At 36.0% G+C, this 23,525-nt stretch overlaps 1 protein-coding gene and 3 long non-coding RNA genes across 5 annotated transcripts in view; 2 read left to right on the top strand and 2 right to left on the bottom strand.

Annotated features, from left to right (window-relative positions):
• The window catches only part of LOC129247373 (protein abrupt), a 103,129-nt gene that overhangs the window by 40,872 nt on the left and 38,732 nt on the right, over nucleotides 1-23,525 (bottom strand). Inside the window, 1 exon segment of the mRNA XM_054886489.1 lies at nucleotides 8,089-8,871. Coding sequence (XP_054742464.1) covers nucleotides 8,089-8,871 — 783 coding nt within the window.
• On the top strand, nucleotides 7,974-8,941 carry LOC129247377 (uncharacterized). Its single transcript, XR_008582555.1, has 3 exons — nucleotides 7,974-8,048; nucleotides 8,108-8,502; nucleotides 8,776-8,941. It is a non-coding gene; the product is annotated as an uncharacterized LOC129247377 (long non-coding RNA).
• Nucleotides 10,243-15,565, top strand: LOC129247376 (uncharacterized). The gene is made up of 3 exons (XR_008582554.1): nucleotides 10,243-10,411; nucleotides 14,984-15,150; nucleotides 15,237-15,565. It is a non-coding gene; the product is annotated as an uncharacterized LOC129247376 (long non-coding RNA).
• LOC129247375 (uncharacterized) lies at nucleotides 12,827-15,211 on the bottom strand. 2 transcript variants are annotated; one of them, XR_008582553.1, is made up of 3 exons: nucleotides 15,120-15,211; nucleotides 13,012-13,315; nucleotides 12,827-12,949 (listed from the first exon to the last, which is right to left on the bottom strand). It is a non-coding gene; the product is annotated as an uncharacterized LOC129247375 (long non-coding RNA). The 2 variants fall into 2 exon arrangements; XR_008582552.1 differs by lacking the exon at nucleotides 15,120-15,211 and adding an exon at nucleotides 13,400-13,624.

The following is a 23,525-nucleotide window of genomic DNA, read 5'->3' as shown; positions in this document are numbered from 1 at the left end:
GTTCTAGGCCCACTGCTTTTGGTACATTTTATTATTGAAATAAGTTTCTGTTTTCCTTACTTAAACATTTTTTACTTAGTGCGGATGACCTTAAACTATTCACTCTGACGGTACTGTTTGCCTATATCCAGTGGCTGCGTTTTGAGACGCTTTTCATAATACCTGTACCAAATGTTTATGTGCATCGTTGTGTTCAAACTTTGCTGCTTTTATACGATTACATCTCAAATATATACTATGCACAAAAACTTTGCTCCACTCTAATCTAATATGTGGTTCTGCATCAATTCTTTTATATATATATATTTATAAGCTTAGTAGCTGAGTCGCTTCGTGAGACATTAGGTTATAAAACCTAAATGAGTATTTGGTATTGCACTAAAAGTAGTTTCACGTCCAGTAACGGGTGGATATATAGATTGAAATAACTTCCGATGGGTATTTAGCCTACGGTGCTTTAGATTGGACGCATTTGTTCACGAATATCTAAATAATTAAGATACTTTTTTGTGCATTTGTTATTTCAGGATTAAAAAAAGATATTCTGAAAAACTTAGCACACGATTTTATCGAAAAGAGTCCCGAATTACTAAATCTAAACATATGCACCAAGTGCAATAAAATCATATGTAAAGAGCACAAAGAGAACGAAAAATGGGCTATAAAACTGCACACTCAAAAATTTTCTGAGTAGAAAGTTTGAAATTTTGTTGAATTTTTTTTTTTAATTCGCACTAGGTTTGAAATTCGGATATATATATATGGTTTTTTCGTAAAATCAACTATGCTAAACCAAGATACTAAAATTATATACTAAAAAAAATAGTTAAAACTTGCCAATAAATCCCTGTGCTATAGTTATGAAGCGCATTTTATGTGTCTATGTGTATGTATAAGTATTTATGTAAAAAGAGGGTTGAGGTTAGCTGCCGTGATTTCAGGGGGTTAATTAAGTGAGCTGAGTTGAGTTTTGGTGATATGTAACGTTCTGAGTTTTTCGATCAGCCAAAAAAATAAGTCACGAAAACTAATTTTTATCATTCGTTCATTTTTGCTTTTATCGAAAAAAACCAATAATTATTATAAAATAGGGTTATTCAATAGGTGCGCTTCAACTTTTTTCCGATAGGGAGGGCGAACGACGCAATATTTTTTATTTTTCGCTTGTCATTTGTAAACTTCATTAGTATACATTTCATCATGGAACGCTACACACTTGAGCAACGATTGCAAATCGTGCAAATTTTTTATGAAAATAATCGTTCTGTTGCTGTTACTTTAAGAGCATTACGGCCATTTTACGGTCCATTTAACAAGCCGTCCCGTTTTGGGGTTATGTAAAGTCATTGGTCTACAGTAACAAGCCGGCGACGATTTGTGAGCTCAGCTCAGCATGAGCTATTCGGCGATGATTCCGTTGAAAATGATTTACTTCCGTTAATTCTTTTGAAACCAGTCTTTATGGAACGCTCTCAAATTCTAATTTAAATAAATATGTAAAATTTTACTAAGCATTACAATTCAAAAGTAGGACCCTGTCTGCTAACAAGCTCATTACAGCATGTAGCTACAGGGCTGCAAAGTAATTCAGACAAAAGAAAAAATAAAAAAGAGGAGCAAATGCAAATATCAAAGAAATAACAACCACTAAAGCGGATCACAGAAAAAATGTTCAGTGCCATCCGTCTCCTCCAAGCAAGACAGTCACACTGGGTCCTCAATGATTCCAATGGAGGTCATATGTTGACCCCATGGGTTGTATCCTGTAATAATACCGACCATCAAATGAACGTCTTTTCTTCTAAGTTTTAGTAAAAAGTTTGACAGTTTTCTGTTCGGACTTGTCACAAAACACTTTGCAGTTCTGCAGCGTTCTAGACCGAACCATCGCTCTTTATGTAGATTGCATACATAATAGATAATCCAATTCATAATTCCTGCGGAAATAGTTCCGATTATTGGCTCTGGCCCTTGTGGGGGAACCGCTGATCCACGGTTGGCCAATTCATCGGCAATTTCGTTTCCTTGCAATTTATGCAACTTACAATTTTTGAAATTTCGAAGTTTATACGTAGCGGAAAAATGGCAACATTCATACATGGCAATTATTTCCTTTCCGCGTTCAATACTTACTCGGCGGTGAACAGCGTGAAATGTAAATTGTCAACCGCTTAACAATGTGACGAAATGAATTTCAACTGATTGTTATGATTTTTTGTATGTTTGTGGCCCGCAAATGTAAATGCAAAGGAGGTATGAAAGATTAGCAGATTTGGCCTTCAGATCGCACGAAATTGGGCGAGAAACTACAGCTGCCCGCCATCGGGTACTCAGCAGCAGAACTCTCCCGCTCATTTCACACATATTAACACACTTGTTCAATCAGTCGTTGTTCAGACGGCAACGAAGTAATATGAGTGCTGACTTTGTTGATTTTGATATCCCCAACACAATCTCAGTTTTTTCATAAACAAACCGCTGTCATTACCCGATGACGTCAGCCAATCTGCTTATTCTTTCGAATTTGCTGACAGCCGGTTAGCGGTGTGATCTTGGCCACACCATCTGAATTCTTTTCACCATGATAGTGACTGAGTTTGTAACTCTGCAACAACGAAGTTAAAGTAAAGTAGGGAGAATGAACATGGCGGAAAGATTTTTAAAGGTGTACTACCTAGCAAACCGTCATCACAGCCAATGCTCATACCATTAGTTTATTTACAATCCTGCAAAGCTGCAAATTGTTTTGTTTAACTAAAATTGTAATATAGCTAAATGCGAGTAGCTCAAATATAGCTATTGTAAATTTAATTTAAAACACACAACTTTTCACGCAACTTTGGACATTTGTATACACCGTATTCGTAAACAAACCAATGGTATGAACATTGGTTGTGATGATTTTTATCCTCTATCATTACCATAAGCTAAATTTTGTGAAACACAGGCCAAATGTCATAGAATCCAAAGTTCCCCTGAAACATTTTTTTTTCACCATACCTAACAAGCAAACCAGATACCAGGTTTGGAGAATGGATATGAATATTGAAGTGTATTTACGTAAGAATGACAGATTTACAAGGTCTACTCTTAACTATGGCGAACAAGAAAATTGTAAGGTGAACTTCGGCTGCCACGTCACTTGGGAAATTCGGCAGACGAATTCTGCACGGTTATTTCACATGAATTCACACTCTCGTCCAATCAGTCGTTGTTCAGACGGAAACGAAGTGCCATTGGTTGATTCCAAAGTGGATTTATTATAGGTGACAGCATTCACCCAGCTGAATTTTTCACCGTAGGTATGGCTTACGTCAAAATGATATGCTTTGTTTGTATGTATTGGTATGTTTACATTCGTATTGTATTGTACTTTGACTTGATGCTTGTACCAAAGGCAACAACAAATACATGTAGGGTTTTACTTATATGTGGTTGCTGTCACCTATAATAAATTCGCCTTGGTTGATTCGTACCATATGTTCAACACCATCTCAGTTGTTTTGTAAACACATCCCAAGTGAAGTCAACCATCAGCTGATTCCGGCAAATTGACTCAGAACCGCATAACGGTCTATTAAAAAGCAATCCCTAAAAATCTTTTCTTTATCTACTTACAAAGAAAAATGGCTCCATTCGATATTTTCGATGTTTAGAAAGAAAAAAATCGGTGGTATCACTAAAATTTTTAGAATTCAATGCTACTTTTCAAATTAACTCATAACCAAAAAATATTTAGTTAAAAGCTAAGCTTGGTAATGCGTATTTGTCCCCACATTATTTGCGATGAGGTGCTTTGGTCATCTCTCACATGAGAGAAGCGGTAATGAGCAAGTCCAAAATGTTCACACAACAACAAGGTTCGTCACGAGGCCAAATAGTGTAAAGCCCACAGACCAACAGTAGCGGAGGTGAAAATCGTAGTGAATTGTGTACCTGATCCTATCATCAATTTAATTTTAATTTTATTTTTGTATCCAAGGTTCCGGAGGGAGTGCATCGAACAGCGTCGGTAAAGCAACATGCAGAATTTGGGGTACTGCGATAAGCAGGAAGAGGCTGAAAACGCAGAGATTGTCGTTGATGTAGCTACGATCTCGACCAACTGACAGATGATTGCAGATAAGTCCATGTTCTTTGATATACTCATTGATAGAGACGTATTATGTAGCGGTGATTACCACTGTAGCCGAATGGTGGTGATCTCAGCTTAAAACGTCATATAATACAATAAAATGTCGACAAGGCGCCTTTCAAACCATCTTCTCAACTTAAGACAGCCGTTGACAAGGGGATACACGGGAGTCAGGTCTTGAAACGAAATTATTGGATATATGGTACGTAAACGCAAGACTAAAGATCAATTTAAGAGTTATACGTGCAAAGCAGATTACAATCAACGAAACGGTCACCTATTTCGTATGTTATGGATGCCTGCCGATTCCATTCAAGCATATCTATATGAACCACTTTTGTCCTTTCAGTTTCAAATCTTTAGAAGAAATCATGCCAATTTTTGGTATGCCGATTCGGGTCACATCCGATTGTGGTGCATCCTTCACGTCAACGAAGTTTCAAACAATAATCGAAAAGCGAGGCGTACAACATATAGGGCCCGCCATCTATCGTTACGGATTTGAACTAGGTATTATTTGAAGAATGGTAACACTTAGCTGTCATCTGATTTGACAGAAAATTAGTTTTCTTCTTCCGCTGAACGAAAATGGTTGTGTATACGCTCAAAGAACGCTGGGAAATATTGCGACATTACTTTGAAAATCATGGTAATGTTGCAGAATGTGTACGAAAATTACGTACGGCATTGGGAAGAAGAAAAGCACCGAATGAAGCGTATGTGCGTTACTTTGCGAAAAAAGTAAGAGAAACTGGGTTGCTGGGTGCGTACACCCGAAAATATTGCTGTTGTGGCCGAGAGTGTTCGTGAATCACCAGGAACATCAGTTCACCGTCGTTCTCAACAATTTGACATTTCGAAGACATCATTGAGACGAATTTTGCGTAAAGGCCTTGGTATGACGCCGTACAAAATCCAATTGGAATAAAGTTGTGTTCCATCACTAACCGGAAGGATTGTACTTCAAAATAAAAAAAAAGTTTGGAAAAATATTGAGTAGTATTACGACAGCAACGGTTGATAATAAACTAGTTATAAACTTATAAGTACACAAAGGTGCGAAAAAACAGCATTTTAACCATAAGCCAAGATTTTTGGGAGTGCTGTTTCGTATCCCGATTCTTGTTTTACACGGCAATACCATTAAAAAAAATAATATCACTTCCCTGGTGTTTCTATTTCATTAATTTTTGCAGCACTGTTTGACCAGTGTTTTCGAACTGCAAATGATTTCATACTTTTACAGCTCTGTGGCTGACTATGCGAAAACATGTAACTACAGATTTAGTCCACATACTTCAATAATTGGCATAAATTATTGTAACTGACAAGGCGCGGGCAACTGTAAACTCTTGAATTCAAATGGCGTGTTAAGTTTTTGCGCATCTTGGGATTATTCGAATCCGGTTGTTTCGATAACTTTCGTCAGTTTTTGTTTTAACGAGTCTAGTTCCATTACATAATTGATGTGGATGGCATTCTTGGTAAATTCGATCAAATATAAAAAAATATAGGTCAGAAGACTGTGAATGGACAAGATCGATTTTTTTCTCTAAATGCACATATGCATCTATAAACAATTAATATTCTATAGTAGATCGGAGACAACAAAAACGAAATGCGAAAAAACATGTTGAGGAAAAGAATTACGATTGCATAAGTTGAATAAATAAAAGCCTTCCAACAACATAAATAATGTGCAATCTTCCATCTGCATATACCTGTATACGCATATATAATCGCAATATATCGATAAGAATATATCTGGTTATGGAAATCATGTTTACTGTATACAAAAATATCCGTTACTTGTAATAACCCCCGAAAACGTGAAATCAATATACATACATATGTACCTGGGGAGAATATGCTTCTGTCTAATAAATTTAGTACACTGATCTCATTTTAATTGTAAAGTAGTAAACTTTGTTTTACCTTTACACCTTTACCTCGAGTGCAATAGAGTGCCCACTTTTATTTAAATTATTTTTCCATGCTAGTCACACATTTTTTTGATATGGGCTGCATCGGATGCAAATATTTAAATACAAACAAACTCAAAATAGTATTATATAAGAACGTACAAGTTACAAACAAACAAACTTTCACATTTATAAATATATGTACGAGTATAAGATTATAGTTTATATTTCATGCAAAGTTAAAATAAAAAGGGTAAAGTCAAAGGGGGTCTTCGGGGCGCCGAATGTCACATACCTTTCATTAAATAGCAAATGTAATTTACATATATTACAAATTTTCTAGGTATTCATTGTAGATTTTCATTTCACAATAAACCTGTTTTTTAAGAAAAATTTCTTGAAAAATGATTTGAAAAATCTTTTATATCTCTATTGAAATCAAGACTTATGCTGCATGGTAGCTATGATATTTTCATTAACGCTATTGCAAAACCGAATTTTCAAATAATAAATTTCAGATCTGCAGCTTTTAAAACTACAGAATAATCCAATAAAATCATCTGTCTTCTCAATCCGTAATATAAAATCTGATTGATAATAATAGGCTAAACTAAAAGACTTCGCAAATTATAATTCAAATGTCATGCGTATAGAAAAATATAAAGCCTTTAGCTTAAAAATCTGCAAGTTATCTTATAAATTCAAAATTTTTCTTGAAATTGATCTCGGTTCCAATAAGTGCTTAGTTTCGCCAATAAACAGACTCATTCTTATTCTATTAATTTCGGTGCATGCACTGATGTACGGGGTGGTTCATATAGTGCTTGTTTTCAATCATATGTCAGAATTTTTTTGGGCAGTGACAACTCTTTCCTGCTGGAAATCTTGACAAAAAATCAATAGCGTTATTCCACAGAACGAAATGAATCGCTTTATTTATTTATTTAAGTCTATGAATTACAATACCGTTTGGAAATATTTCAAACCAATTTCCAAAATCAATGTTGCATAGCTCAAACAGTGTGTTTATGGAATATAAATCACAATTTTTGACCGAGCTGCGATTCAACGCCGTTATAGCCTAGACAAACGGTGGCGTTAATCAGGATTACCGGCACAGTCAATTCTGATTAAAATTGTAGTGTGACAGACGGTTGTCACGCGGATTATTGAACAGCTGATCTGTTTATTGGATAGTTTTGTCAGTAACAAATACGGCCATTAGCAGCCCTGATACTAAGAAACAATTATTTATTTAAAAAAAATCTTAGATTTCTCAAACTGCTCCGAAATATCTAACAATTAATGTAATTTCGAGCATGTTAGTGCAAAGATGCATTGCATCCAGCCTCTTGTTGTTCTTCTCTTTTAAAGATTTATTGTTTTTCATTCACAATAGATATTAACTGTCATTTTTCGGCAATATTGCCTAATCCGCTTAAATTATGAGAATTAAGTCTGGTCAACCCGCATTAGTTGCACTTAATTCCTGAAATAATTCCAATGAAGTCGTTAATGCCGTCTGTATAGGCTATTCGACTTTTTTTGTGTGGTGCCGTGAAGGACCAATGTTATGCATGCAATCTGTTAACAACTGAGACTGTTAAGGGGAATATTGAGTAAGCCATTTATGAGATAAAGCCAAAGACCGTCACCATGGTCATGGACATTTGGGTTAGCAATATGCGCTCCGAACAGGCCAGCAGATATAGCCACATGAATGAAATTGTGTTTTTTAAATAATAGGAATGTGTGTCCTTTCGAATAAACCAAAAATATGGTAAACCAAAAGGAATTTAGTTTTGTTATTTTTATTTGTATTTTTAACAGTAAACCTATATAAACCACCCTGTATTTATTTCACTTTTCGTTGACGCCGATTAACATACCCATTCTCATTTCTATTTTGTTAAATGCTTACAAATAAAAATATTTGGCACTGTATTTTCAAACTGATTTTGTTTTATGTAATTGAAGCAAAAACGACTGAGGTGAATAAACACTTATTTTACGTATTGTAATTAGTCTCACATTTTTTTTTTAAATCCAGTCCACTAGGCAATGGTCCAGCAGACGAACGCATTACTTTCATTTTAGCCCATTGTTGGGTGTGCTTAATACGCATGTGATTCCGTACGGAATTCGGATGGGCAAACCGACGACCGCATTCTATAACTGGACAAATAGGGCTATCACGGGGATAGTGACCATCCAAATGCTGTCGGAATAGTTCCTGCTCTAACGGAGTTTTGCAGAGAGGGCAAGGCAGCACATAACTGTTATTAGTGCTATAAGTAATGTCTTGATCATTTGAAACTGATGTTGGAGTCTCTGGCAAATCGGTGTCGTCACTAAACGCAAAAGTTTTAGCCATCAAGTTGGTATCCAAAGTGTTTTGGTGTTTAGTTGCTGCTTTCTGGAGTCCGCAAAGATATTCATATAACGGTAATTGTTTTTCATAACGATTGTTATATTGCTGTTGCTCTTCTTGATGAAATCGAGGGTAACGTGGTTTTGGGTCATTATGTTCAAGTTGACTATTGTGACGATGCTGTTGATGTTCTTCCTTAATAACCATCTCTTGAAAAATAGTTGGCTTATTTTTTAAACGTGCAGTTTTTACCATTAATGACAAAGCTGTCGATTTTGCCACAAAACTATCTATAGATAAATTGTTTTGATCACCAGAACTGCTACTATAGCCGTTTTCTTTTCCAGGTATGTCTTCATATTTCGTATTCCAGAAACTGTTGCAGAGAATTGTTGAATACGGATGTGAAGTCTTAAGTTTGCTCGATATTTCACCAGGATGCGCTGTTGTATGAAAGTTATTTACTCTTTTGTTAATAACTTCATTTTTATTAAGGTACTTAGGGCATATAAATTTGGCTATATGGATTATTGTATTAAAAAACTGCATAATCGTATCGTTTATATAAATCAGAAGGTAAATATGCGAAATTTCGATATCGTAACTGTACTTTTTTAGAAACTTATTATGTAAGGTTGCCCCAAGTGAATTAAGCTGTAGTTCTAATATTTGACAACTCACTACAGGCAGTATTAAGGTTTAGTCTTGGTGGTAATTCTCCAACGGATAAAAATTGTGAAATTTCACTGCAAAACTGAAAAAAAGTTTGCAAAATGGTTCAAATAGTCGCCACGTGTTTTGGTCGTAACAAGACACATGCCCTTAAGGAGATTATGCGTAAGTAGCAAATTAAAATATCAGGTCGTTTCGTGACCCTTGTATTTAAAAGCGAGCAGTACCTCCAACAATTGAACCTTCTCACAGACTGTAGGATTTCTCGGTTGAACTTTTCTGAAGGGATAAATAAGTCTTATCTTTAATAGGATTATCTCACAATTGTGTAAAAAATTTATTGGATAATTCCTCAAAAGAGTGCACGTTTGTAAAAAAGGATGAGGCGACTATTGTACAATGACGGTTCTTTCGGGGTTACTTATTGTAACTTTCGTAAAAATAGTTACTTTTACTGTAAATGCTGATGTTAGATTATTTTGAGAAAATCTTTATTTAACCAAAAACAGCAATTGCTGTAATTGCTATTTAAACTTGACAAGACATAAATTAGAGATTATAGAAAATAATAAGAAACCCCTAGTGATTTATTACACAAAAATCGGTCTTATATGAATATCTCAACTAAAAGTATTTGTTATAAATACCTCTTAGGAGGTATTACTACAAATTAAAACCTACTAAGGACGATAAATCTTACCTTGGTATCTTTATCCCTCATATTGTATACTTCCAGAACCGATCAGTCACTGGCTAAAAACGAACTCATACGTAATTAAGATTAAGGTTTTTTCAGCAGAAGGAAATTAGCTGTATCTGGAATGTAAAGTACCTCTAATTTACTTTACCTTGTTCGCAAAGAATCTTTAACAATACTATACTATTTCAATTTGGGCTGTATTGATAATCAACCTCCAAGAGCTGTCACGTTTAGTTTCAGCCAAACCTAGAATTTAAAATCTTACACACTCGCATCAGCAAAAGGGAGCTAAGTATTATATGTATATGTATACATTTCCTTGGGAGTTAAGGTACTTGAATAAAAATATCACTCAAATTGCATTATCTATCATCCCCAAAAAATATTAAAAAATACCAAAATTAATTAAGTCATTTCCAACTTTTTTATTTTATTTAATAGATATACTTTACACATTCCTCTTATCGAAAAAAAAATTGTATATTTGTTAATAAAGTATTGTGTTCCTCTTCTATATCATCACCAAATGAACACGACAGGGCATTGACTCTACTTGCTTTTTCAGGACACATAAATTTTTTTCCATTACGCTTGGAAGGAGCATATACTATGTAAGTATCATATGTAAGATGAAATTGAGATATGGGCCCAAAACAGGCTACTCTTACAAACTCAATTTGTTGAGAGTTAAACCCTGCCTTGGTATTCTTCGTTATGTGGGTATGTGTATTATGCAGCAGGAAAATACATAATAAATCAGAAGTAAAATCAAAAAGTACGCTTTCTACCAAATCTATGTAGTATTTCTCCATTTCGTTTTGCATGGTCCTACGTGGCCCCAATCTTTATGAAAACCATTTGGTCCGCCGAAATGAATTTTTTTTTGTCACGGAGATTTGTGACAGATTCGAGTTTCATCTTGTATATTTTTAGAATATTGTTTTACGCACTTGCTTCTCATATTTAAAGTCTAACTCTTGTGTAATTATTTGGTGTACGTGCTGTTATATCTATACCAAGTTCCCCTTTGATTTACCTACAATTTATGTGGTTATTGGTTGCTAACTACTACATGTACACTTCACTTCGTTCATCATTTGCGTATATACGGCTGCTACGTTCATTAATACCATAGTTATAAGGCTGTCACAATGGGACTGTTCCGTCCGTTCCGGCAACGCATTTGACTGATGTGACGTGTAAAACGTATCGTGGTGCAACAAGGAAAGTATTGCCGCATATAAAAAAAAGATGTTCTTGTCGTGAAAGCATATATGTATAATATTTCGTTGCGTATGCGAGGTTTTTCTTGGTTGTGAAATGTATTATAAAATTAATGCTTATTGAAGCGAAAAGGTGTTTTAATAAAAATTATGGTAGTCGTAGATGGTGGGTGCCACCACAACTTCAGGATCGCGACGCTCATTCATTTTTCAGGACCACTTTGTAAAGGCTGGCCTTTTCTATACTCTTTTAATCTTTTATTAAAAAGATAAGGGTGCATTTGATTTGAATTAAATTGTGAATTCTATTTTCTGCATTTAATTTGTTATAAAACAACACCATCCATAAAAAATTGAGCGATACAAAATTGTCTTTCGCCGCACTTGCCGTACGCCAGAAGTAGAAAGTTGCCAGTTTTTGTCCACTCCGGCATGGCGTACGTCAGGTATGTGGCACCTACGACTGAAGTACGCATAATCTATTTTGTTGTCAGTAAAATCGCCTATAAGGTTCTAGCGAGCGTATTGTGTGAAAGGCTGAAGCCCACCGTCAACCAACTGATTGGACCTTATCAGTGTGGCTTCAGACCTGGAAAGTCTACCATCGACCAAATATTCTCAATACGCCAAATCTTGGAAAAGACCCATGAAAGGAGAATCGACACACACCACCTTTTCGTCGATTTCAAAGCTGCATTCGACAGTACGGAAAGGAGTTACCTGTATGCCGCGATGTCTGAATTTGGTATCCCCGCAAAACTAATACGGCTATGTAAGATGACGTTGCTCAACACCAGTAGCGCCGTCAGAATTGGGAAGGACCTCTCCGAGCCGTTTGATACCAAACGAGGTTTCAGACAGGGTGACTCGCTGTCGTGTGACTTCTTTAACCTGATGTTGGAGAGCATCGTACGAGCCGCAGAACTTAATCGCTCAGGCACAATTTTTTATAAGAGCGTACAATTGTTGGCGTATGCCGATGATATTGACATCATCGGCCTTAACAACCGCGCTGTTAGTTCTGCCTTCTCCAAACTGGATAAAGAGGCAAAGCGAATGGGTTTGGTGGTGAACGAGGACAAAACGAAGTACCTCCTGTCTTCAAACAAACAGTCGGCGCACTCGCGTATCGGCACCCACGTCACTGTAGACAGTTATAATTTCGAGGTTGTAAAAGACTTCGTCTATTTAGGAACCAGCATTAACGCCGATAACAATGTCAGCCTTGAAATCCAACGTAGAATCTCTCTTGCCAACAAGTGCTACTTTGGACTAAGTAGGCAACTGAGTAGTAAAGTCCTCTCTCGACGAACAAAACTAACACTGTACAAGACGCTCATCATGCCCGTCCTAACGTATGGCGCAGAAGCTTGGACGATGACAACATCCGATGAAGCAACGCTTGGAGTGTTCGAGAGAAAGATTCTGCGTAAGATTTTTGGACCTTTGCACGTTGGCAACGGCGAATATCGCAGAAGATGGAACGATGAGCTGTATGAGCTTTACGACGACATAGACATAGCGCAGCGAATAAAGATCCAGCGGCTACATTGGCTGGGTCATGTCGTCCGAATGGATACAAACGCTCCGGCTTTGAAAGTATTCGATGCGGTACCAGCTGGTGGTAGCAGAGGAAGAGGGCGGCCTCCACTGCGTTGGAAAGATCAGGTGGAGAAGGACTTGGCTTCACTTGGTGTGTCCAACTGGCGCCGGTTAGCACGAGAAAGAAACGACTGGCGCGCTTTGTTAAACTCGGCCAAAATCGCGTAAGCGGTTATAGCGCCAATTAAGAAGAAGAAAATGCGTTGCCGCAATAGAAGGACCTATTAGTCATATGGATTTTTTTTAACATTTCTAAGCGTATTCCTTTGGTTATTGATCAATCCACACTCCTCATCTGATAATTCAGTTCCGCGCGGCATTTTTCTAGAAATTAAAAAAAAAATTAATTTTATCTTAATGCTACTTTGTTTATTTATCATGCTTACTTTTTACTTCTCCGCTTTATGTGCTGATACAAGGCGAATGCATTAAAGGTGGTTAATTCGGATGTGAGCATAAATTTGAATTATTTGTAATTTGAAAATTTAAATTTTAAAATAACTTCAACGCGACAAATAAATCACTTATTTGTCTTCTACTTTGACGTGACATTCTAATGTACAAAATATTGTTGTTGGCCTAGTGCTACCACTTTTAATGAATTCGCCTTGGGCTGATATGTTCACTTGGCACCCGTCAAAGACAAATAATTCATTTCGGACACATAAATATTTTATACGGGATTTGCGACTAGAAATTAAGAAAAAATTAACAAATGATATAGAAATACTTGTATATACATAGACACATAAGAAATCGAAACATTGTGCATACCAAAAACTACTACTGTACCGAGTGAAGAATATAAGGTAGATAATTATGTGACTCAAATACTCGAATTGCGAGCCGTTTTCTTTGCTGCCTCCTTTCTTCCCTTTTTCTTTCAATCCTTCACTTTGAAATGCCCGTTTGCAATTTGAAAAGAGCCAGTACTGGCACCCCAAAGACAATTGAATACTGAAGATGACGTCTTCTCAAAACAGTTACTTTATTTTTTAGGTCGTTCCGGTCATAGATAACTAGATGTGAGACTTATTCATTTTGAGAGAGAGCGCGCCCATGAGAACGTTTCAAAACTTGGCAGCACTCACACATTATGGGATTTTGAACAGCTGATAGGCGAAATGGCAGACTGCCAGAAGAAACGCGCCAAAAATAACAGACAAAAACAGTTCGTTTTTGCTTAATGGAGAAATGACGTGTTGAAATGTTTATAATTATTTGTTTTAAAATTAATTCAATTGAAATGTAATAATTTGAAGTTATGTGAGTTTGTAGAATCCAAAGCTCGTTATATCCCTTTCGACTTCTACTTTTAATTAGTCTTATGTACATAATGTAATTTATTGAAAACTGTGTGTTGGTTTATGTAAATTTGTGTATACGTAAATATTCTATGGTTGAAAAGCGTAGGTAAGGGAACTGAATTTGTGTTTGAGATATTTTACAAAAATTAAAGGTAATCTGCTTTAACTTATTCTGTTCGTTGTTTGAGAATTTTTTTTTGTTACCTAATTTCTGTGTTAATTTAAAAAATCGCAATAAGTCATGTTTTAGTTATAACTTATGTTTTTCGCGTTCATTACTTTATTATTATTAAATTACTTTTGTATTTCAGTTTTAAATAATTTCATTTACATATAAATTTTTAAATTTTTGGCTTATTTATGCACATATTTCATACGGATTGTGCTTATTTTTAGTATAAGTAGGTGCTTAGGAGTGATATAAGGCTATTGGGCAACCGCACACTAAATACTAACCTCAATGGTGGTGTGGAAACTAAAAATTCCAGACCTTTGGTTCAAAAATACCCAATTCATGTTGGCAATATTGGAAAATGTTATAAAAAATGCACATTTTTCAGCGCTCTCACGAGAAAAAGAGTTTCACATCTAGTCATCTATGGTTCCGGTTACGTAAACTGTTATGAGAATTTCTTGTGTTTGGTAGTTATATTGGATTCGGAGGGCGTAAACTTATTTTTTATCATCCTTGCTGGCACCCCATTTCCACTTACATATTGTGAGACTTATTTTTACGAAGGAAAAAGTATGCAAAAAAGAAGCAAAGCAAATCATCGCGATGAGTTGCAGAGGTGATGCATCACGTACTTGCCTCACATAAACGACACAGTGCTGTTATTCCATATATAAAATGAACAAAAAAGGAAAAATGGACGGATTTTGCTAAAAATTTGTTCCGTGGTGGTCTAGAGTACTCTGAACCCGAAAATCGAATTTAGTTTATAGCTTTTATATTTTCGATGAAATTAAGATTATTACTTACTTGCTTTACCTCTTCTTGGCATTTTTATGCGAATTATTTTTTGCTCTTTAAGCTAATTTTTTTCTTCAGTCCTACGCAGACACAATGTATTGCTAACAAAACTATTCACTCGGCCACGGATGCAAAGAGAGTTCAGCCCCCATTCACCACAGAATCAAATAAATAAATAGACGACAACCTTAAACAAATAAGCAGTTACAGTTACTACACCGAAAGCACGTCTTTCGTTTCGCCTTGTATGTATTTATATATTTCAGCTCTTATTTTCAGAATTAAATTATAAAAGGTTTTGGATAATTTTTTGAAATGTTTTACATGATAGTTAGAAAATCGAATCGCACAGTAAGCCGAATTTCTCAAAAGTGGAATAAGCCAAGGCGAATATATTCAAGGTGGTATCGATAAATCAGCTGATTTGTTTTTGTTTTTCTTTCACCGAGTCCATGTAGCTGTCAGCACAGAATGAAACAAAGCGAATTCATTTTTGGTTTTCTACTCTTCCAATACTTTGCTGTGACAATCCAAAGTACAAAGCATTGTTGTTGGTCACAACCTTAATGAATGCACCTTGGAATAAGCAGAGAGAAAAATGTATTGGACTTTTCAAAAAAATTGGCTATATACTTATAAGCTTAATATAAATCGGCTGTGAAAAACTCTATACATTCGAAAATTGAAAATACTATACTTTTATCTAAAATGAGGAAAAAAACGATTTAAAGTTAATTGGAAAGTCTTCGGGAATGTTTGGTAAGGAATAATTTTAATGCTGAGGTGGAGCCAACGGAAGCACACTTATCCAAGGCTATACCGTAGTACGAAATCTCGGCTATGCATTTCAGCAACTTACACGTAACTATATTTCACTTTTCTTTTACAAATTACTTTTGGGTAAAAAATTAACTCCATGAGACATGCGCACATACATATATGTTTTAACGAATAATTTTATACAAAAGTTAAGCGCCAATTGAAAATTGTCATAATAATTGTGATTTAGTTGGTAATATCATAAAAAATTAAGATATTTAGTCGTGAAAGAAAGTCGTGTTCACCAATTGTAATCATCTAAAATAGAATATTACTTTTGTTGTTTTTGTTTCTTCTCTTGCCTTGTAATAAAAAATATCTACGAAAACACAAAATGTCTGCTCCATTTCTTACAAAGTTTCTTAAATTACAAGTCGGTGACTTCCAAAAGGCATTAATGCAAAGCATTCGTCTCTTTGTTGTTGTACTAACCATATTTGTTGAATACTTGTGTCTAACTCGCGCAACCTAATTGGAAACTTGAATCTCATTATCTCTTATGTTTTAATGTCTTTTTGGTTAATGGTACAGTATTCTCAAATTAAGCATAGGCTAAAAATAACTCGTTATTTTATTTTAGTGAAGAAATGAGGTTGTATCTGTACGATTTTTTAGTCTTTTATAATACACCAACTATTTCGAAAGTAAGAAATTCAAAATCAATTACTGTTTAATAATGCAAGCTTAAAACTAATAATTTAGAAAGTAATAACAGTAAATTTAACTATATATGTGTGCATGTATAATTGATATCAAAATAAACTTAGAGATAAATATATAAATAGTCAGACACATAAATAGGTACATACAGAATTAGCCCTGTAAATTCCCCAGATACATACACACGAGTATGTCAGTGGTAGTACGTATACACTAGTTTGTTTGTGTTGGTGTAGGTGAATTTTGCTAAGTAAAATTTTAGTTTTGTGCACGGTTCATGCCACAGTGTTGCCGCGAGCGATAAAGCAAAATTACCAAACTATGGAAAAAAAGTACCCAATACACAACCAAACTTTCAATGAGAAATTAACATTTTATTCAATGAAATTTTATTTCAACAAAAAATAAACATTTATTGATGTATGTACATGTAAAGTACATATGTAAATGAGTTAAGTGAAATTCATCAAACAAATATTAAGTTAAACAAGTTTCGGTCTAAATATACCTTGGTCGATAGGTTTTAAGGAAATAAATGAAGAAATATAGGTTCAGTGCAAAATTAAAACATTTTCTAGATGTCCACATTTCACACACTAAATTACTTTTTGACAGTTTCATTCAAAGTATTATAACTTGTTAAATTTTTTTTAAGTCGACGAACTGCTGCCTGAGCTATTCAAACATAGCGACGAGGAGCTGGTAAGGCATCATCAGCTCCTGTACAAAATATGGACGGATGAAAGTATGCCTGATGATTGGAATTTAAGTGTGCTCTGCCCAATCCACAAGAAATGTGATCCTGCAATATGTGCCAATTGCCGCGGGATTAGTCTTCTAAATATCGCTTATAAGGTTCTAGCAAGCGTATTGTGTGAAAGGCTGAAACCCACCATCAACTTATTGATTGGACTTTATCAGTGTGGCTTTAGGCCTGAAAAATCCACCATCGATCAGATCTTCACAATACGCCAAGTCTTGGAAAAGACCCATAAAAAGAGAATCGACACACCCAATATTTTTTTCGATTTCAGAGTTGCATTCGACAGTACGAAAGGAAGTTGCCTAAATGTCGCAAGTTCTGAATTTGGTATCCCCGCAAAACTAATACGGCTATGCAAAATAACGCTGATCAAGTCCATCAGCGCCAGAATTGAGAAGGACCACTCCGAGTCGTTTGAAAGCAAACGGTGGTTTAGACAGGGTGACTCGCTGTCTTCATTAGCCTGATGCTGGAAAATATCGTGGGAGCCGCAGAACTTAATCGCTCAGGCACAAATTTTCATTAGAGCGTGCAATTGTTGGCGTATGCTGGTGATATTGAAATCATCGACCTTGGATAAAGAAGCAAAGCGAATGGGTCTGGTAGTGAACGAGGACCAAACGAAGTACCTCCTGTCATCAAACAAACAGTCGACGCACTCGCATATTGGCACCCATGTCACTGTTGACAGTTATGATTCCGAGGTTGTAAAAGACTTCGTTTATTTAGGAATGCCAGCCCCGAAATCTAATGGAAAGTCTCTCTTGGCAACAAATGCTGCTTTGGACAATTTGGCAATTGAGCAGTAAAGTCCTGTCTCGACAAACAAACACTCTATAAGGCTCTAATCATAACCGTCCTAACATATGACGTTGAAGTTTGTAGTGTGTCCCTTGGAGTGTTTAAGAGAAATATTCTGCGCAAGATTTTTGGACCTTTGCACGTTGGCGACGGTGAGTATCGCAGACGATGGAACAATTAGCTGTATGAGCTTTACGGCGATATAGATAGATAAAGATAACATAAACAAAGATACAGGCTTCGTTGGCTGTGTCATGTCGTCCGCATGAAAACAAACGCTCCAGCTCGAAAATATTCGAAGCGGTACCAGCTGGTGAAGGAAGAGGAAGGCCTCCTCTGCGTTGGAAAGATCAGGTGGAGAAGGACTTGGCTTCACTTAGTGTTTCCAACTGGCGCCGGTTAGCACGAGAAAAGGATAACGATTTGTTAAATTCAGCGAAAATCGCGTAAGCGCCTGAAAGATCCAAAAACTTTCGTACTGCGCCTATTGATTTGCAGCCGTTCATTTTCGTTTGAAATTCAAAAGTAGCTGTTATTCTCTCAAGCCAGCCATTGGATACAAAATTTGCAAATGCTGTCCATACATTCGATAAAATTCACAGTACACAAATTTTGACAAAGTATGATATCAAAATGCAGAATTTCCATTATACATACCTATTAACAAGTTTTCATCAAAAAGACACCATTTTAGAAATATAATAACCAATTAACTAAAGCGTTTGTTAAAAAATAAATATCCCACTTTTAGTTTCCTATGTTGTAAACTTTAAATGGACAAAAACATATTATTGGGGCTACGCAAATAGCATTATGAATTTTCACACTGTTAGAAAGTAATTATAGTAACTTTAACTATATATAGTATGTTTGGAAGGAAGAGTAGCTTTGATGAGTAAAGGTATTTGGGAACTTTTAATTCCATGAACTTCCACATAAATATAACATTTCTAGCTGCCAGATAATAACAAATGTTTGGCAATGAATGAACGATTTTTTACAAATAGCTTCATGGACTTAGACGTAACGCGTAGCATTATTAAACATTGTTCCACAAATGGAGGGACCTACAGTTTCAAGCCGACTCCGAACGGCATATATTTTTATGAGGAGCTTTTTCATGGCAGAAATACACTCGGAGGTTTGCCATTGCCTGTGCTATTAGAAAATTGTTTTGTTTTTAATTTTGGTGTTTCACCGAGATTCGAACCTACGTTCTCTCTGGAATTCCGAATGGTAATCACGCACTAACCCATTCGGCTACGGCCGCTGAAATTCTTAATCTACTTTAAACAGTATACGAGAACACGTTACTTAAAATTTTATTTACATGGGCAGGACAACTCAAAGAATTAATAATAAAGCATACATTTTGTATCACCGAAGCCAACGAAACTAGAGGAGCCTGCCTTGTACATAACCTTTTCAGTTCTTCCTGTGAGCTAGCATAAGCTGGAATGGTTTGGAGAAGATCCAACACCCAACACACCCGTTAAGATCTGCACGGACGGGTCTAAAATGGATACCGGTGTAAGATCAGGGTTATTTTGCGAAGAGCTTTCTATTAGTGAATCCTTTAAACTACCGAATCACTGTAGTGTTTTTCAAGCGGAAATAAACGCTATTCATGAAGCCTTAAAATGGCTAAAGATAAACAGAATATCATCAACGGATGTCTGCATTCTATCAGACAGCCAAGCTGCCCTACGAGCCCTGGATGCATTCCAAACAACATCAAGGAGTGTCTTACGTTGTCGCCAATCTCTAAATGAGATGGCCAAACAATATCGTATAATCTTGTGCTGGGTTCCAGGCCACAGAGATATACCAGGGAACTGTAGGGCAGACCAACTTGCAAGAGAAGGTACCTGTTTGCCAGACATAAGTAATTTTATAGAGATACCTCTCGCAACTTGTAAGCTTCTCATTAAGGACGCATTAATCAGGTCTACAAATCAGAGATGGATTAGCGTTAACACCTGTGAAATTGCTAGGCAAACATGGCCAAGGCTAAATTTACGTCTGTCCAAGAGTATTATAAAGCTGAATAGACTTCAAATCAGGACCTTAGTAGGGGCCCTCACAGGATATTGTCTCATAGGAAATCATGCAAAGAGATTAGGTGTTTACACGCATGATTTCTGTCGTAGCTGCAGAAATGAGGAGGAGTTGGAAACAATTCAACACTTTTTTTTGCACATGCCCAGCTCTAGCCAGAAGCAGGAACCGATTTTTAAAATCCTACTTCTTAACGAATATAGATAATCTATACATTTTAGGTATCAACAACCTTTTACGCTTTGTCAAAAGCTCATGATGGTTTAATATGGAGAGGGAAATGTAGCTCAGCCCCCGCGGTTCACAACGGACCCATTTCGTGGTCCAAGTGGCATCGTTGTCTCTATGTGCGATGCGGCTGCCAAACCTAACCTAACCTAGCATAAGCTTGACTGATAACTTTGAAAATTCAAAAATAAGTGTTTCACCATTTTGCAACAAAGGTCATGATTTACAAAATTAAATGCTTTAGAGAAATCTATAAGGCAAAAAAAAGGTGACCATTGTCAAACTTTATCCTTATGTCGTAAAGTATTTCTAACACAGCCGTAGAGCAATTATGCTTAGGACGAAACCATGACTGCACAATGAGGACAACAAATTATGTCCCTGCACAAATTATGAAATTTGCCCTGCCATCAGAGACTCGCATATCTTTGAAAAATTGGTAAAATGCTTGCAGGCACTTACAGTAGCAATGCTCTTTCTGGCCACAGGAATGATGACAGCATTTTTCCACACCCAGAAGAAATGGCGGCACAAATTTCAAGGATATCCAATTCTCTCCAATGGCATTCGACTTAGCACGCATGGCAGATATCAAAACTTAAAATTGAAACTATTCTTTTAGAGCAAGAATGTTAATCAAATTTTGAGATGGGGAACATATTGCTGCTTTTACAGGCGCTAGTAAAATAGTCATTAAATGTGTCAGAGCCCATGTTACATTCAGACTTCGATTTTCCAGGCACATTTAGGTTTTTTAAAATACTCCCTAAATCTTTTGATACTAGTGTAGGATTCAATTTATATATGTATATCATATTTAAAGTACAACCGTATCGACTCATACAACTGAGTTTTTGAACGCTTTAAAGACCGAACTAATGGAGCATCCGTCTTACAGCCCTGATTTGGCTCCTAAAATGATAGGTCAACGTTTTTTAACGCCTGAAGAGTCTTTTTAGACCTTTAAACAGCTTGTTTTGGAGGTATCCACTTCTGAATGGCAAAATGAAAATGCTTTGAAAATTAGTTCAAGTGAATACAGAAGTATATTGACGACCATCTTAAATATTTTTAAAATCAATAAAGCCATTTTTATTATTAGGATATTCATGTTCCTCATGTTATTAAAATTAAAATGTGGTCAAAGTCAAAATATAGATATGATAAAAGTATCATAAACGATTGATTCGACCTTTTCAATTGGAAAATTGTGATCAAAGAAGCTCAATGGGATCGCTAGAAAAAGGGAACGTGTGCATGCAAAATAGCATATCCTAATGCACAATAATTCGCTAAAAGGTTTACATCGGTATGCTGAGGGAAAGTATATTACGAATTTTCTTAAGTTAAATTCAAATAAATCTCTTACAATAACTCCTCTGAGTTCAATCACTAGATTGTCAAATGAAAGTTACAAATTAATGGCAACACACTTTCTTTACTTTACTTCCAACACTTTAATTTCTAGATCTGACAGTTCGTATCTTCTGGAGAGTTCTGTTGTTACAGCAGCTTACTAAACCCTGTCTGTGTGATGTAGTCACCTGTCATCTTCGTCTAACTCATCGAACGGTCAACCCAGAAAGCGTGCTCTGTCTCGCTAAAGAAGGTTTGTTGGAATATATATGTTTTCCGCCATTTATTATGGTCGCCATGTTAAAGAAATTACAAAAACACAACTAGACCAGAAGACCGCCTTTGTTATACAAGTACAAACTACCTTTACATATGTATATGTACATACATACCTGTATGTATTATTAGTTAGTTCTGGACGGTAAACACAGTACGAGTTTGGAAATTGAATGGCGAGGAGTCCAAAGGACTTTCTGATTTCTTCGTATATCGTATTGGGGCCAAAGGGTTTTCGAAATAGCACATGAAGAAATGTAGCTCCATCTTTTCTGTGCTTTCCTGAGAAATAATTTGTGCAGTTCCCCTTTAACAACTGTCGGGAGGATACCGATGACCGGGTAGGAGGTCTTTGAGACCAATTCAGTCCCCTGTCTGACAAGCTCTTCAGCAATTTCATTTCCCTCTTCATATGTTCCTATGTCCTGGAACCCAGATCAGAGAAATGTTAATTGCAAACCCAAGAGATTTGATCTCCTCCTTACAGAAGCTTACTAATTTCGGTCTGTACTATGGCGTCTTCAGAGCCTTAATCGCGGCTTGACTATCGGATAAAATGTTAATATCTCATTCGGTCCCTAAGCATTTTGCATGCCTGCAGGATCGCAAAGACTTCTGCTGATAACTGTAGCGCGTCACGAAAAACTTTTTATTCACACACACAAATGTAAATTATAAAAAACAAATAGTAATTATATTTTTATTTTTGTTATTTAAATATCTAAAATTTTAAAATCGACTTATTTTGTTTCTTGTTTACAGTATGTTACGATAAATTTTAAGCCAGATTGTCAATTCTACCTATCTACAGAATTGATACCAAATGAACTGAAAAATATACCTTGCTTGAAAGAATTACATATACGAGTATTTAGAAATACAGTCTGTTTAACGAAAGCGTGACCGCCATAACGTGAAAACTATTTGACCAATTCGATTCAAACAAACTGTATGTATGAACTTAACATTTTTATAAAATGTAATATATTCTACAATGGCTGCACATCTTTGCGTCATACTTTGCGTTGATTTCTGCACACGTTGTGGAGGTAAACGGCTCCAAATCAGCCGAATTTTCCTTGATAACTGTTTGAGCGTCCATATTTGTTTTTCTTTGAGTTTTTGCTCAACTCTTGCCCAAACATTTTCAATAAGGTTGGCATCAGGCGACTGTGAAGGTCAATCCAACATATCAACCCCCCTCTGTTTCCACTTCTTATAACTTCGTCTTCGATACTTGGGATCGTTCTCCTCTTGTAAAATCCAAGGTTGGCTAGTTCTGCCAAATATCTTCGAAACTGATGGCAATGAAGCTTTTTATTAAATTTTCCATCTAAATGGCATTCAAATCCTTTTTCGGGGGATCAGTAAAAATGCAACTTAATTGGATTCTTAACAGTTCGTTGAAGTTGTCGATTATCAGAACAACAGGACTGACCTATGCGACTATACACCCTAGAGGAAGATTCATTCGTGAATATTACGTTTGTCCGATTCCGTTGTGAATTTGTTTCAGCCCATGCTAGTCCTTTTTCAATGTGTGATAATGAGAGCAGAGGTTTTTCACCGTGCTCCAGAATTTGAGGTCTTCTGCACGTAAACAACTTCGAATCGTGTATTTGGATACATTAATACCTTTTTTCCATATAACTGTTTCAG

The sequence above is a fragment of the Anastrepha obliqua genome, chromosome 5, assembly GCF_027943255.1.
Source record: "Anastrepha obliqua isolate idAnaObli1 chromosome 5, idAnaObli1_1.0, whole genome shotgun sequence".
In the NCBI taxonomy this organism is placed as follows: Eukaryota; Metazoa; Arthropoda; class Insecta; order Diptera; family Tephritidae; genus Anastrepha; species Anastrepha obliqua.
This window is presented reverse-complemented; position numbering and strand designations above follow the sequence as displayed.